Below are 16,605 nucleotides of genomic sequence, written 5' to 3'. Positions count from 1 at the left end.
AGAGCTCATTCAGTGATGAAGGGACACAAGAGCTTGGTGGTGGTGATGATGGGTCTATTCAATATGGCTGAGTCTGAGGTATAATGACAGGCAGGTGTGGTGTGAGCTCAATCATGAAAGGATCATTGAAAGTCATTTGAACCACTTTTCAGGCCTCACTGAGGCACTGCAAGCAGGCAGTAGGAAGCCAGGGCCAGCTTCTGAGCAAATAGCTGATAGCGCTGGGTTTTAGAAAAAGACTTAATGGGGGTGGGGGTTGGGGAGCAATGTTTTGTGTTCGTGGTTAAAAAGTGGATTGAAGCATGGGTTGCAGGGAACTGTGCAAATGAAATCCAGAGGAGAAAATGGGCCAAGGAGGGCTCCAGCCAGGCCTTAGTTTCTTGAGGAAATATTTCTGGCCTGCTTATGGTAGGGTCTCTCTGAAAGGGCATTCCCCCAGGACTGCAGGAGTGAAGGAAAGAGTAGCTAGTAGTCTTTATCAAGACAAGGCTTGGGCAAGTTACTTCATGTCTCTGGAGTCTCAGTGTCCCCATGGATGTATGAAGGGAAATGGAGGAGGGAGAGTGACCAGAGGGTTTGTGCTCAGAGAAGGGCGGTGTCAGCTTGTGGACCCTGTTGGCTATGGGGAGTTGGGGAGCGCTAGGCTGAGAGATGGTGGTGATTCGAGACATGGTTTCACCTGTTTTGCAATGATCAGCCCTTGACAGCCAACAAGGCTCCTGGTCACCTACAGGAGCCCTGCACCTTTGGCAAGTGTCTGGGATCGTAATCTTCGACTAACAGATGAGGAAATCTAGGCTCTGAAGAGCATTGCGGGGCTTGGGTTGTAGCTCAGTGTTGGACAGCCTGCCTAAAACGTGTGAGACACTGGGTTAGATCCTCAGCACCACATAAAAATGAAGAAAATAAAGGTATTGTGTCCATCTACCACTTTAAAAAATTTTAAAAAGGGCTGGGATTGTGGCCCAGAGGTAGAGCGCTTGCCTAGCATGCGTGAATTACTGGGTTCGATCCTCAGCATCACACAAAAATAAAATAAATGTATTGTGTACCAACAACTAAAAAATAAATGTTAAAAAATTTAAAAAAAAATAGATCATTGCGCATCTTGCTGCCAAGTTGAAAACTACAATTCCCAGGATGCTGCTCGGAGCGGGATCCGGAACCGGAAGTGGGCTCGGGGCGGGGCCAGATGGGCGCCGCTGCTGCTGCGCGAGGCGTTGGTCCCAGGTATGTTCGGGGCTCGTTTCCGGTGGGATAGGCGTTAAGAGGCTCAGCATGCGAGCACCTGCATGCTCTTGGCCGGTGGCGGCATCGAGGTCGAGTGACCGCGGTACGCTGCCTTCTTAGTGCTTCCCCTTCTTGCCACCCCTCGCGCTCGCGCTCGTGGCCTGCGGGGCAGGAGGGACCCTTGTGCTCCCGGGTCTGGAGTCTGGGTGTTCTAGTCGTGGTGGGGTGCTTACCTACCATGCGCGAGGCTCTAGATTCCACTCCCAGCTCCGCAAAAAGAAAGAAAGAAAAACAATAACAACAACAACAGAAAAAAAAAAAAAAACAACCAACAAAACTAATAAAAGATGTAAAATGTGAGGGGGATTTGCTTAAGTGATTTGAAGTATCATTCGAAGCCGGTAAGTTCAAAGCAGATGAATCAAGAAGTCATGTGTAAGCATATAGTTTCAAGGCTAAGGAGTTAGAACTAAAAATAACTGGTTAACGAGGGTTGCCACTAGAGGTGGAAGCAGGTGGGACGGAAGATCATTACTTTTCATCAGAAATAGGTCTTTTTATCATATACATAAATCGCATATTGAACAAGCCAGGGGCATTATTTGTGCCACTCTTGGTCTCTGACACTTGACTATAGAACATTTCTGACCTGTTTTCTCTCAGATCAGAAATTACCCGAATCATGACATCATTTCTTAAGTGAGCTGTTACAGTGCTTCTCCATATTTTCCAACAAAGCATTTCTAAGGGATATTTAAACAGTCACACTGGTGACTGGCTTTCAGCTGCAGTGACACACAGCTGGAGGGGGTGGTATATAGTTTGAAGAATTTTGATAGTCACCAAAACCTAGAAGAATTCTTGATTGCTTTCATGACCTTTTACCATATTTTTTGGCTGGTTCTTCATTCTCCCATGATGTTTTTAGTATAGGACCTTATATGTAGTAGATGCTTAATAAGTACTTGTTAAATCACTGGTTTGAAAGTAAATTGTTTGAAACATAGTCATACAGTGTATTTCAGAAAGAACATCCACACAATAAATAACTTGGCTGTCTGTGTCACAGTAAAAAGGAATAATCACCCATTGCTTGGAGATGTCAGGAAATATGTTTGTCCTCAAAAAAGTATGTTTGGCTTCCTTACTACCTGCTTCTGTGCTGGATATTTCTCTGAAAGACACATGCTTTTCTTGGGTCAGTAAATAGGGGTCAGTATTTTACACCTGTTTGCTCCATCAGCAGCACAGTAGTACTATTTATCTTTTGGATATAGGGAATTAGCCTTGTAAGTGAAATAGTGTATTATCTCACATAATTTTGTATTTTTCCAATCTGGTTGAAAGGTCAGAGACTGGCACATGGACTGGAAATTGGAAAGGAGTGTTCAGAGAACAGAGTCACCAGAGTTGCAGGGGCAAGAAGGCATCCTAGAAGACATAGGTGAAGATGGACTCTCTGAAAGCTTCCAGCTTCTGCAGATTGATGTGGAATGTGACTGCCCAGACAGGGAGCCCCTCCCCACAAGCAGTGCAACATGGTGCTCGGTGAGTGCAGGGGGCTTTCAGTGATGGACTGATTGTCCCCAAGACCCCTGCTTCAGGGGTAGTTACTAGTAATAAAAAGAGACTGGGAATGATTTTTGTATGTTTAAAATAGTGAATTAGTTTTCTGCTCATCATAATATTTCTGTTTCATTTGAGTCATGGGAAAAGTAGATAAAGTTCAAAAGAAATTTTTTTACATACCTGAGAAGGGTCAGGGAATCTAAACTGTAGGTTAGGTCCTGTCCCTGATGAATTTTACTGACATTGACCAGGTCACATATCTTTTCCAGGGCTGTATTTTCTCTAAACAGTCCAGTCTAGGTTTGTTTTTAAGATGAGATCTTTTTTTCTCTCCTAACTTTACCTGTAAATAATAATTTTTTAAAAATAATATAACTTTCTAATATTCATTTTCCTTTTTGTTGCTTATGAAGTTCTCAAACAATTTTTTTTCTGGATAACATAAGAAAAATGTCCAGAGAAAACAGAGACACTGGGAAAAGATAGTTGCAGCAAAGAAGAGCAAAAGAAAGCAAGAAAAAGAAAGAAGAAAAGCCAACCGTGTAGAAAATCCAGGTAATGATTAATGAGATTATTGATGTAATCATTTATTTTTTAGCAAACTCATGTCCTCATGTTCCTAGGAGAGTAGGAATTATGTTTTAAGGAAAAACAAGTATCTGGGAGGTAGGACCCATTATCTGATTTTGTTGGACATCAAAGTATCAAAGCAAAATTGAATACTGCTTTTTAAATATAAGTAGTCTGGTTGACATATGTGTTTATAAACTCAGAAGTAAAGATTCCAGCAGCAACTAACATTTATACAGTACTATGTGTTGGGTTCAGTTCTAAAAATTTTACTGGACTCTCTAAAGGGAATGATTATTTCCATTTTGTAAGAAAAGCAGCAGAGACTCATAGAAATTGAATTGTATGCCTAAGATAATTAATTTAATGAATGAACAGACCATACTTGGATGTAAACCCAGCTGTCTGCTCCAGATCCCACACTCCTCACCACTCTGCTAGTCATAAATCTAATGAATGAATACCTTTCATGAGTCTCAAGATTCTCTTTATGTGCAAAAATAAAAGGGAAGTCTATTTTTTTTAAAGAGAGAGAGAGAGAGAAAGAGAATTTTTTAAAATATTTTATTTTTAGTTATCGGTGGACACAACATCTTTGTTTGTATGTGGTGCTGAGGATCAAACCCGGGCCGCACGCATGCCAGGCGAGCGCGCCACTGCTTGAGCCACATCCCCAGCCCCGGGAAGTCTATTTTTACAGAATATTATTCCTGTTTTCCCATTTCTTTTTTTTTTTTTCTGATATTTCTGCTATAGGCATCTGCCCCCAGCACAGCAAAAGATTTCTGAGAGCCTTAACCAAAGAGAAACTCTTGGAGGCCAAACATTCAGGACCAAGACTGTGTATCGATTTGAGTATGACTCATCACATGTCAAAGAAGGTAGAACATGCACTAAGCCTGGAATTCCTGCTTACCTGAGGGAGGTCCAAAGGGTACAGCCTTCATGAAGAGTATGCATCATCAGCTTCTGTAGTTCTTTAGTAATCCAGCCAAAGTGTTCTCTACACTGGGCTACTAAGTTCTGATATGGCTGTTGGAAAGAATCTGAAAGAGAACATACATCCATTGGTTTATTTGCAGATGTCACCTTGTCTTCTGTTTTGAGCCCACCACCTTTATCTCTCTGTTCATGGTGTCTTTAGTCTGGATGGAACCTTTCAGGCTCAATTCTCCAGACCCTAAATCTTTGGCCTTCTGCTGGGAAGAGGACTATTTACCTGGTAGTATGTTGTGGGGTGGTTACCTGGTGGAAGTTTTTTTTGCAGTGTATGTTTTAATTGTTTCTCATTCATCCCATTGGTGAGGGAGGGATTTTCACCCTAGGGTTCTGGGGATGGTCAGATACAAAAAGTGTACTTGACAACATGTATTAACAGCAGTTTTTTTAGTCTCATATACTCACTGCCTTAGGGAGGAGTATTTTACACATCCCACGAAGCCACAAAAGGGGTTGTACTTGAGAATAAAATGAGCAACCAGGGTGATGGGATGTGGGCTCTGTGGTATCAAGGGGGTGAAGTGTCTCCTGATTCCTATAGGAAGATATGACTAGTTCGTTTAGTTTTTTCCTTGAGCTGGCAGGGAACCAAAACCTGCTACTCAGGGATAAACAGGAATTATACTGCATCCCCTTGATAAAAAGGGTTTTTAAGCTAGGGAGCCTCATCTCATCTGTAGGGGCAGAGTTGGCAAGGGAACTTGAATTAGGTCATTTGAGGTCCTCCTGTTTTCACCAGAAGTCATGGCAGCATATAATGTTCCTCAATTTTAGGCCTTATACTGCAGTGGAGACTTTAAACAAATCTCTTTGTTTTCAAACTTTCCTGTTATATGTGCTAGTGTTTAACATGTTTTTCAGAGAAACTAGGAGAATTGTAGATTTGGGGATTTACATGGAACCTCTAGCCCTCTGAAAAGGTGAACTAGGAATTCTCTGCTAGTTACATTACTTGATATAGCAGATTAAATCAAATACAAAGACTTTTTTCCTCTACCAAACAAATCAAGTTAGGTTATAAGATAACCATTCTAGAATGAGGGTGGAAAGTTAAAACTTCCAACCCTATGACATCTCCCTAAGTTACGGGCAGAGATGCCAAATATTCCTGAAGAAGTATAAAAATTTCAGTAATCAGCTTCTTTTTAATAGCTTAAATAGTAAATATCAATTGGTAAAGTTTAAGATAAAAGCTAACATAACCGTGGTACATATATACAATGGAATATTACTCAAACATAAAGGTGAAATTATGGCATTTGCTGGTAAATGGATAGGACTGGAAGCTATCATGCTAAGTGAAATAAGTCAGTCCCCAAAAACCAAAGGCCAAATATTCTCTCTGATATGCAGGTGCTGACTCATAGGAGGAGGGGTGGAGTGGGGAGTAGAGGTTCATCAGATTGGGACAGGGGGGATGGGGGAAGGGAGGAGGATGTAAATGGGAAAGACAATTGGATGATTTGGACATAACTTTCCTGTGTTAATATATAAATGCACAACCAGTGTAACTTCACACCATGTATAACCACAAGAATGGGAAGTTAAACTCCATGTACTTATGATATGTCAAAATACATTCTACTGACTGGGGATGTGGCTCAGGGGTTGAGTTCTTATCTTGCATGCATGGGGTACTGGGTTCGATCCTCAGCACCACATAAATAAAATAAAGGTAGTGTGCCTATCTGCAACTGAAAAAAAAAAAGGAAAAAAAATACATTCTACTGTCATGTATGACTAAAAAGTACAGATTTTTGAAAAAATAATTGGGGGGAAAAAGCTGACATAACCAATTTATGTATTAAATATGCAAGAGTGGGGTCAGCAGAAGGGAAAATGTTTTTCCATTCACTCATCATTTCTGGGTTAATATCATCTGAACTTTCATCTGTGAGGTGTGGTATCACAGGGTGTATAACACACTTGCATGTACTTATTTCTAGAGATAAAGGTGCCATCCTAGTCCATGAGGTTTTCTGGAATAGCATTTTGTGTAGCGATTGTTCAATAGTGAATTGAAAGTGATTTGGCATGTTTCCACCCTGAGTTGTCCTTATTTCTTTGAAGGAATTAAGTAGGCTGGCTGGACAGATCCGAAGGTTGTATGGTTCAAACAAAAAAGTTGACAGACCCTTTTGGATCTGCCTTACTGGATTCATGACAGATAGTCCTCTCTATGAAGAATGTTTGAGGATGAATGATGGATTTTCTAGTTACCTGGTAAGAATCTTTTTGCTTGTTCTTTGAATTATCTAAAAAGTAGTCACGGATTAATAGTAATTTTTTAAAATTTTTCTTATTTTGATATACAGCTGGTCTCTCTCTGTACCAAACATGTGTGAACTTTTTTTTGGTCATTATTCCTTGAATAATGCAATATAACAACTGTTTACATAGCATTTGCATTGTATTAGGCAGTATAAGTAATCTAGAGATGATTTAAAGTATACAGGAGGATATGCATAGCTTCAATGCAAATACTAGGCCATTTCATATGTGGGACTTGAACATCCTTGGATTTTGGTATCTGTAGGGGGTTCCTGGAACCAGTCCACCATGGGTACTGAGGCCACTGTAATTTACATCTTTTCACTATTGCAATTTAAAATTCATAACTTATTAGTTATTAACATTTAATTTTTTTTCTCATTCTTCCACTGCATTGGCAAGCTAATATCACCACTACTTAATAGGACTGTTTTGCTACCTGTATAGCTCATGGTAGACTATAAACTCCAGAATTATTTTTGGAAATGCCATAACTTCTTTCTTGCTCTTAGGTGCAAAACTAGGAAACATGATTTTTGGAGGAAAAGAAATAATATTTTTTGAAGTAGTTTAGATTCCAGATGAGTTTTAGGGAATATTAGGTACTTTTAAACTCTTATCCTAGGATCTTATAAATGATAGATATGCAAGTGAGAATCCAGATCAGTTTCTAAGAAATGACACTAAAAATGCCTCATGGGTGCTGGGGATGTGGTTCATTGTTGGAGTGCTTACCTAGCATTTGTGAGGCCTGGATTCAGTTTCCAGCAACACACACACACACACACACACACACACACAGAGCCTTATGTGTTTGCATTTTGTAGCTGGGGCTGAGCACTTGTGGCCTTCCCTCTGGAGATCCATAGAGGCTGTGAGTGTGTAGGGTGTGCTCTGTGGAACTGTGCAGCTGACTGTGTTGCTGTTACTGTCTGAACAGTCCCTAGTGTAGTACAGCCACTTCCAGATTTACTTCTCTATACTTTTTTTTTTAATAATTCTTGTATGTAAGCTGAACAGACTCACTTACATATGGTTTCCTTACTTCTCTGTCTTATTGCTGTCTTACTGCTTTTTTAGGCAATTCTATCTGCTTTGGATTCTTCTTCCATTTGTTTTTCCAGAAACCCAGCTCCAGCATTTCCTTTACCAGAAGGTTGTCCCTGGTGTTGTTACTCCCTCACCTGTAGTCCTGTGTGATCCCTTTACCTCCATGAGAGCCCCATGTCACTTTCTGTCTCACTTCATAGTTTCGCGTCTTTTTTTTAAAGTTATAGATGGATGCTCTATCTTTGTTTATTTGTTTTTATGTGGTGCTGAGGATCGAACCCGGTGCCTCACATGTGTGAGGCAAGCGCTCTGCCACTGAGCCACAACCCCAGCCCCTTTCACGTGTCTTTGCTCCCTGACCAAGTACTTTCTGAGAATAAACTGTCAGACATGCCACTCCTTGATATACTTAGAGCTAACTGTGCCTGATGGAAACTAGATGCCACGTAACTAGCTGTTGAACTGTGGGCCACCTTCTAACCTCATTCCTACCATATTGGGTTCTTTGCATTTTCCAGCTGGATGTAACAGAAGAAGACTGCTTTAGTTTATTTCCCCTGGAAACCCTTGTATACCTGACTCCTGATTCAGAGCATGGTATGTATCTTACTGCACAGATTCGTATAGCACTTTGCTCCTAGCCCTTAGTTTAAGTATTCTCTGGCCATTTATTAAAGCCACTCAAGAAGTACCCAAAAAGGCATTTGTTGAACTGCTTTGCAGAGGGTGTGAACTGTACACCTTTTCTGAGCAGAGGCTTCTTCAGGTGTCCTGCCTTGATCAACTGCCGCACAGATTCAGGGTCTCCATTCTCAGGCAGTCCAGTTCCTCTGGTCAGCTTTCTTCATTGTCCCTTCTTGGGTCAGTGTTCAACATATATATATTTTTTCCTCTAGAATATCATCCATTTCACTTAGTTTTCAAATTTATTGGTATTAAGTTGATTGTAATGTTCTCTTTTAATTATTGCATGTTCCTCTTTAGTTTTAATTTTGTCCTTTCTGAATCTGATATTGATTTAGACCTTCTGTCTTGTTTTCTTGATTAGATATGTCAATAGGTTGTCTATTTTATTGGTCTTTTTTTTTTTTTTTTTTTTTTGGTACCGGGGATGATTGAACTCAGGGGCACTCAACCACTGAGCCACATCCCCAACCCTATTTTGTATTTTATTTAGAGACAGGGTCTCACTGAGTTGCTTAGGGACTCGCTTTTGCTGAAGCTGGCTTTGAACTCATGATCCTCCTGCCTCAGCCCCCCAAGCTGCTCGGGTTACAGGCATTCATTATTGTGCCTGACTTTTATTGGTCTTTTTAGAGAATTAATTTTTGGATTCATTGAACAAGTCTAAAATCTTTATTTTCTATTCATTAAATTTCAACTTATTGTTAATATTTCTTTACTTTTGCTTTCTTTGGATTTTGAAATTATAAAACGGATTTGATCTCAATGGCCTTTATTTTTTCATTAGCTCTTCAAGATGTTGACCTAAACAAAGTTTACATCCTTGGTGGACTTGTGGATGAAAGCATTCAGAAGGTAAGTGTACATTTTGGCCCCAATATCTATATTTTGAAAAGTAGTGCTTACTTTTATAGATGATTGATTGCCCTGTTGTAATTTTACCCAAAGAGTCTTGGAGCTTAGAGGGACAAGAGGAAAGAGCCTGGCTCTCTATCAGTGCATTCCTTCTTCTCACCAGCAGTTCGGCGGTCCTGAACCTCACAAAAGTCAGAAGCAGGAATTAATATAGGTAGTGTGTGGCAGTTACAGAAATAGTCATTCTTGAGTTTCTTTCTTCTGTCTTCTCTTCAGATCTACAGGGGTAACTCTGATCTTGACTAAGTAAGCATTGATACAATATTTTTATCAGCCATTTTTTTTCTTGGCTAATTTCCCTGCCAATATGTATCTTATTCCAAAACTTCAAACTCAGTAAAATTGTCCAGATTTTTTTTTGTTATTGTTAACTGGAATTGTATTGGAATAATTTGGGTGTTATTAAAATTTTAAACTTTGTTTCTACTATACAAGTATTTTCTAAGATAATTTTCTTTGTTTATATTTACTAAATAATATATGTTATGTAGCTATTAAATTTTATAATGGATATAATAGTTAACATGTACATAAAGGAGTATAGGGAAAAGTAAGTCTCTCTCTCCCTATTCCCCAAGGCAATCGCTGTTTTCTTATGTGTTCTTATGGTCAGCTTTTTCACTGCTCTGATTAAAAGATCTGCCTAGGAAAATTTTAAAGGAGGAAAGGTTTATTTGAAGGATCACAGTTTCAGAGATCTTAGTCCATAGAAGGCCGGCTCCATTCCTTGGGGCTTGAGGTGAGGTAGGACATCATGGCAGAAGAGTGTGGCAGAGGGAAGCAGCTCACACAGTGATCAGAAAGCAGAGAGAGGTTCTACTTGCCGAGATACAAATATATACCCCAGAGCCCCAAGTTCCCACCTCCTCCAGTCACACCCTCCCACTTCAGTTACCACTTAGTGAATCCCTTTTTGAGGATTAATTCACTGGTTGTGTTGACATTTTTTCAAGCCAGTCATTTATCCTCTGAACTTTCTTGCATTGTCTCACACTTGAGCTTTTTGAGGACACCTCACATCTAAACCATAACATGTGACCTTCTTTTTTTTTTTAAATATATATATAATTTTTTAGTTGTACACATTACCTTTATTTTATTTATTTATTTTTTCTGTGGTGCTGAGGACCGAACCTAACACTTCATGCATTCTAGGTGAATGCTCTCCTGCTAAGCCAAAATCCCAGCCCCAACATGTGTCCTTCTTGATATGTTTTGTGATCCCACAAGTATATGTTGGTGGGTTTATTTTATATAAATGTTTTTGTAGGTTTTTTTTTTTTTTTTTTTTTTTAAAGAGAGAGTGAGAGAGATAGAGGTAGAGAGAGAGAGAATTTTTTTTTAATATTTATTTTTTAGTATTTGGCGGACACAACATCTTTGTTTGTATGTGGTGCTGAGGATCGAACCCGGGCCGCACGCATGCCAGGCGAGCGCGCTACCGCTTGAGCCACATCCCAGCCCCTTTTGTAGGTTTTATGTTTTTATATTTTTTCCATATGTGTGATGCACATATATGAAATATATTTAGCTCAAATGATAGCTCAATTTAATTGCATTTATTTTTAAAACATTAGTGTTCCATGACTTCATAATGCTAACTTATATGCATTAACTTATAACATAATGCAGGACTCTCTTATAGAATATCAACTAATAACCACAATAAGGGGGGCAGGGAAGAAATATAAGTTCATTGGATTAGACAAAGGGTAATGAAAGGAAGCAAGGAGAGATGGGAATAGGAAAGATAGTAGAATGAATCAGACATAACTCTCCTATGCTCATATATGAATATACAACCAGTGTAACTCCACATCATGTTCAACCACAGGAATGAGATTCTAATTAGAATAGGTTATACTCCATGTATGTATAGTATGTCAAAACACATTTTACTGTCATATATATCTAAAAAGAACGTATTAAAAAATTTTTAAAAAAGAAGACACAGCTAATAAATAAGGGATGTATAATAGAATTAGAATATTAATGTTTTTATCACTCCCAATGTAGTCATCAACTCAGGCAATTGATAAATGAAAAGTTGTGGAGGAACCATTTACATGGTCTCAAAGTACCATAATACAGATTATAAAGGCAAAAATATGCTATTAAATTGAAGCAATCTGTCTAATCCAAATTTGATCAAACATAGTATCATAAATAGTGACATTGTGTGCCTCCTGGTATGATAGAATCTCACCTGTGATGTGATATATTCTTACTCAAGAATGTTTAAACTGAATTTAATGATGAGGAAACAGACAAATCCAGACTGGGGGCCATTCTGCAAGACAAAAAATCTTGCAGAAAAAAGGCCAATGTAATAGAAACTAAAATAGAAGGCATCTGTTGTAAATTAAAGAGATTTAAAAAACAAAAAACATAGCCTGGCACAGTGGTGTCACTTATAGCTTCAGCTACTTGGGAGAATGAGATAGGAGGATCACATGAGCTTAGAGCCCTGAGGTCAGCCTGGGAAATATAGTTAAGTCCATCTCAAAAATATATGAATAGCTGGACGTGGTGACACACCTGTAATCCTAATGGCTTGGGGGGATAGCGAGTTCAAAGCCAGCCTCAGTAAGACCCTGTCTCTAAATAAAATACTAAATAGGGCTGGGGATGTGGCTCAGTGGTTGAGTGCTCCTGAGTTCAATCCCCAGTACAAAAAAATATATATATATATGAGAATGGATAAAAATAATTGTCAAATACAGTGAGCCTTGGTTAGATGTCTATAATCTATATTCTTAGGATTATAAAAAGGGAATTTATTAGACTAGATTGCAGAACTAGATAGTGCCACAGTGATAGTCTGCAAGCTGGAGAGCTGAGGAACCAGTAGCTGCTCAGTCCAAGAATCTGGAGTCTCAGAACAAAAGGGCCCAGTGGTCTAGCTTCTGTCCGGGATCAAAGGCCTGGAAACTCCCTGGAGAGTTACTGGTCAGAGTCTGCTTTGGAAGAGTGAAAGAGCTGGAGTCTGATGTCCTCAGGTGATTGCACAGCAATCCAAGCACTCACTCAAGAAGAACAGAGTTTGCATCCACTGTTGCTTCCTCATTCTTCCGCATTTTTGTTCTATTCAGGGCCCCAATCAACTGGATCTTGCAGCCCACATTTAGGGTGGGTCTCCCGTTCGAGTTACTGTCCCACATGCCAATCATTCCTAGAAACACCCTCATTGACACACTCAGAAGCCTCTTAATCTTAGGTATCACTTAATCCAATCAAATTGACAATTCAGGATTGGCCATCACATCCAACATCTAAGCAGAGTAGATGTTAGACCTTCTTATACACAAGGTTGTAATTCATGTTGACCAGTAAGTTATAGGACCATAAATTAAAGGATGTTGACAAGCTAGAACAAGTTCAGAAGAGGCTGACCTGAATGATGAAGGGACTTGAAACTAAGTTATAGTCAAAGAAGAGTGACAGAACTGAAATTATTGGTCTGGAGACAAGAGCATCCATAGGGAATGAATGATGCCTGACTTAAAGTATCTGAATGGCCATCTTGTGGCAGGGCCATTTTACTTGCTTAATTGGGATAAAAGACCTAGATAAATGAGTAGAGGACTAAAGGCAAATGGAAAATTTATTTCAATATCAAGATAATTTCCTGGGGTGGGGATGTGGCTCAAGCGGTAGCACGCTCGCCTGGCATGCGTGCGGCCCGGGTTCGATCCTCAGCACCACATACAAACAAAGATGTTGTGTCCTCCGAAAACTAAAAATAAATATAAAAAAAAAAAGGATAATTTCCTGCAATCTGGTACCATCAATTTGAAATGGGTCACCCCAGGGTATATGAACTCTGTCATGATGGCTGTCCATCTAGAGGCCAGATAGCCAATGGGAAAGAGGTTATAAAGGATAGACAAACACTGGGTAGGTGGTTGAAGTGAAATAGTCAACATAGGGGCTGAGGTTGTAGGTCAGTGGTAGAGCACTTACCTAACATGTGTTAGGCCCTGAGTTTGATTCTTAGCACCACATTTAAATAAATAAAATAAAAGTCCATCAACAACTAAAAGTTTTTTTTTTAAATATAAAAAGTAAAATAAAAGTCAACATGGCTGAGGCCCCCTCTAAACCCAAATTTGAAGATTATCCTTGTGATCTAAACCTTTCTCTTTAATCATGATATCTTAAAAAAAAAAAATCTTTCCTGTATTTCTTACAAGGTAGTGAATGTTGTGAAGCTTCAGTTGTGGCCCAGGGGCATCTCATAGAGTCATCAGTTCTGTGCACTGACCCTGGGGAACTTTAGATGGTTGGACTTTTTAAGTTCTTTTGATTCTTATGACTCCGTTTTGCAGTTTCTGCCCTTCCTTTTGATGAGATTGTTGAAACTTACACTTCAGTGCTGTCTTTTTTTAAATTTTATTTATTTTTTTATGTGGTGCTAAAGATCAAACGCAGTGCCTCACCCATGCTAGGCAAGTGCTCTACCACTGAGGTACAGCCCCAGCCCCTCAGTGCTGCTTTATTGCCAGCTGCCTAATTTTCTTGAATCCTGTTTTCCTTTTCTTTCATTTGCTGCTGTCAATTGACTGAGCTTAAAACACCAGATATCCAGAATCAAGTCTTACTTAGTTCGAGCCAGGAGCAGTCTCTGGTTAAACTGCTTAGGCTCTTTGAAGCCTTGTAGCTATAGATCTGCCTCTTTTGCTTATTTTATTTGTCTTATAAGTGGTAGTAAACGGAAGCTTGTGAATAAATGGTCCCCAGAAAGTGAGGTGTTGCTGCCATTTCTTACTTGGGATGAGTACAATTCATTTTCTGAAGTTTCTTCCATTCTACCATATACTTATTTTTTATATGTATTTTTCAGTTATCAATGGACGTTTAATTACACGCAGTGCTGAAAATCGAACCCAGTGCCTCACACATGCTAGGCAAGCACTCCACCACTTAGCCACAACCCCAGCCCTAGACTACATATTTTTAATGTTTGTCTCTGTGATTACTGGTGGAAACTAGCATAGGCATAAATGGGGATCTCACAGTTTGCTTTGCATATTACATGATTACCATTCATGTCCATATGTGTGATAATTATTCATTTATAATTTTTGTAATATGAAAAGTATTTAACTTTGATTTACAGAAGGTGACGTTTCAAAAGGCCCAGGAGTATTCTGTCAAGACAGCCCGCTTACCAATCCAGGAATACATGGTCAGGCTCCAGAATGGGAAAAACTATCATTCAGAGATATTGGCTATCAATCAAGGTACTGTTTACGTGACCCTTGCCCAACATACATTAGTTCTGAGGCTGCTATATTGCATTAAGTATAATGCCCTTTGACTCAGTCTCCTGTGACTTATATGCCTGGACTTCATCGTGTGCATTTTGTGACATGTATTCTGGCCACCAAGAGGCATTTTTCATTTTCTTCCTGCTTCCCAACTACATTAAGGATAGTTGAAATTGTTCTCCTTGCCTATGACCTGCTTTATTGATTGATGAATTCCTATTTGTTCCTCAGAACATGTAAGCTAACTTTCCTTCCCCTCCCAAGCCATGTCAGGGCCCCTTCTTTGTTGACTGTGTTTCTGTATTGCAGTATTGCCCATTGACAGGCCTGTATCTTAGTGTAGGATGAGGTCCTTATGGTAAGGCAAGGCTGTGTCTTTGCCTCCGTCCTGGTACCATGTGAGATGCAGAGGACATATGTTCAATAAAATATACTGGAACACCCATTTTTCTCATTATTTATTTACTAGTTCTCTTTTCTCATATGGTTGTTGTCTTCTGTTTACCTTTTAACAGTGTTTGATATCCTGTCCACTTTCTTGGAGACTCACAACTGGCCTGAAGCATTGAAGAAAGGAGTTTCTTCGGGAAAAGGCTATGTTCTTCGAAATTCAGTGGAATAACGGGCAGCCTAAGATTGCAGCTGCAGGAGATGAAGTGCCTGAGGTGTTTCAACCAAAGAAAAGGGCAGAGGGTAGTAGTGGCATACACTTGCCTTTACTTGATATCTTGGATCTTCATAGTATAAACTAATGACAGGGACCATATTTTATGCTTTTGCATTGTCCACAGTGCCTGGGTCACAGGAAGTGCCCTGATCAATGTTTTAAAAAAAAAATTATATAACAAGGATTAGCTCTAAAACTACATGACTTTGGATATGTTAATTCATCTTTTATACTTCTCTATTTGTGAAAGACCCTACTTTTAAAGACTGTTTATGTGGCAAAATAATTGTTATATCAATTATTTTATATATACTAAACTGGCATTAAATTGTATGACTTTCTCCAGCTGCCTCTGAGTATGCTGATTTTTCCAGCTGAGTGATATGCTGCACATAAGCTTTGCAGAATCTGCCTGACCTGACCTATCTACTTTGAGCCCCCAGAGCACACTTTGTTCCCGCCTGTGGCTCTCACCCAGTACTCCCTTGTTCTGAATATAGGAATGCAGGGCCTCTCTCTTCCAATTTGTGTGAATAGTTTTGCATTCTGAGCCTTGTACAAACTACATTCTTCATGTATATTTGTAACAAATTAAAAACAAAACCAAAGTATTGATGAATCTTAGAAAATGTTGCGTTCTGACATGCAAGCATGTTAATCTACCTCTTATCAAATATACTTCCTTTTCTTGTGTCCTATATACAGTTGCTTCATTTACTCTTGCCAATTGGGGTTAATTAACCTGCTAGCAAATTCAGAAAATGTTTTATCTCAGAACCAAAAGATTATTTTGCTTTGTCTGCATCCCTTACCATTTAATTCTTTGTGAATTATGGTCATTTGATAAATGTTTTTTTTTTTTTTTTAACTAAAATAGGCCATCCTTCAAAAAACATCTTTATGAACACATAATGCTTCTTAATCAGTACCAACATAATGAATAAGTGCTATAATCTCTTTCATCCTAAAGGGACTATGTAGGTAGGCTTCAAGGAGCCCATAGCTCTTCTAAGAGGTCTGACCCCAGAACTACTGAGCTTTTATCATCTGCCAGTCTTCGTTTTAACCTAAAAGGGCATTGGTTAGTACACCAAATAGCATGGAAGAATTTTCTCATCAACCCTATCACAGACCTCTCCCATTTATGCAAAACCCAAGCAGGTATACTTTGTTTGCCTTCTAGAAAATGGTTGTCAGAATTTGGCCAGACTTGAATTCAGAAATCCTCATCATGTTGAAATTTGTGTAACAAAAAAGCCAAATATGTCCAAAATATTCTGTAACATGAAAATGAAATATACAGTTGTTGGATTTTAATTTTTTGTACCGGAAATTGAATCCAGTGGTGCTTAACCACTGAGCCACATCCCTAGCACTTTT

At 39.2% G+C, this 16,605-nt stretch overlaps 1 protein-coding gene across 3 annotated transcripts; it reads left to right on the top strand.

Moving 5' to 3' along the window:
• Window positions 1-1,172: 1,172 nt before the first annotated feature.
• On the top strand, window positions 1,173-15,925 carry Trmt10b (tRNA methyltransferase 10B). 3 transcript variants are annotated; one of them, XM_046457335.1, is made up of 9 exons: window positions 1,173-1,230; window positions 2,578-2,778; window positions 3,246-3,354; window positions 4,126-4,250; window positions 6,439-6,591; window positions 8,208-8,286; window positions 9,161-9,228; window positions 14,408-14,531; window positions 15,074-15,925. In XM_046457335.1, exons 2-9 carry the CDS (start codon window positions 2,593-2,595, stop codon window positions 15,178-15,180), a joined length of 951 nt encoding a protein of 316 aa, XP_046313291.1. In that variant the 5' UTR covers window positions 1,173-1,230; window positions 2,578-2,592; the 3' UTR covers window positions 15,181-15,925. The 3 variants fall into 3 exon arrangements, with proteins under 3 accessions (XP_046313291.1, XP_046313293.1, XP_046313292.1); XM_046457337.2 differs by lacking the exon at window positions 1,173-1,230 and adding an exon at window positions 1,235-1,333; XM_046457336.2 differs by lacking the exon at window positions 1,173-1,230 and adding an exon at window positions 1,395-1,631.
• Window positions 15,926-16,605: the final 680 nt, after the last annotated feature.

The sequence above is a fragment of the Marmota monax genome, unplaced genomic scaffold (genome assembly GCF_021218885.2).
Source record: "Marmota monax isolate L192 unplaced genomic scaffold, Marmota_monax_Labrador192_F-V1.1 WCK01_AAM20220418_F8-fsc00069, whole genome shotgun sequence".
Lineage (NCBI taxonomy): Eukaryota > Metazoa > Chordata > Mammalia > Rodentia > Sciuridae > Marmota > Marmota monax.
Note: the sequence above shows the minus strand (reverse complement) of the source record. Positions and strands in the feature narration are given on the sequence as shown.

What these genes read in the sequence shown, in the direction of transcription:
- Trmt10b (XM_046457335.1), top strand. Translation starts at nt 2,593, where the DNA reads ATGGACTGGAAATTGGAAAGGAGTGTTCAGAGAACAGAGTCACCAGAG. An exon ending in GACTCCTGATTCAGAGCATG is followed by an intron (nt 8,287 to 9,160) that starts GTATGTATCTTA and finishes TTTTTTCATTAG; the next exon opens with CTCTTCAAGATGTTGACCTA. An exon ending in TGGATGAAAGCATTCAGAAG is followed by an intron (nt 9,229 to 14,407) that starts GTAAGTGTACAT and finishes TTTGATTTACAG; the next exon opens with AAGGTGACGTTTCAAAAGGC.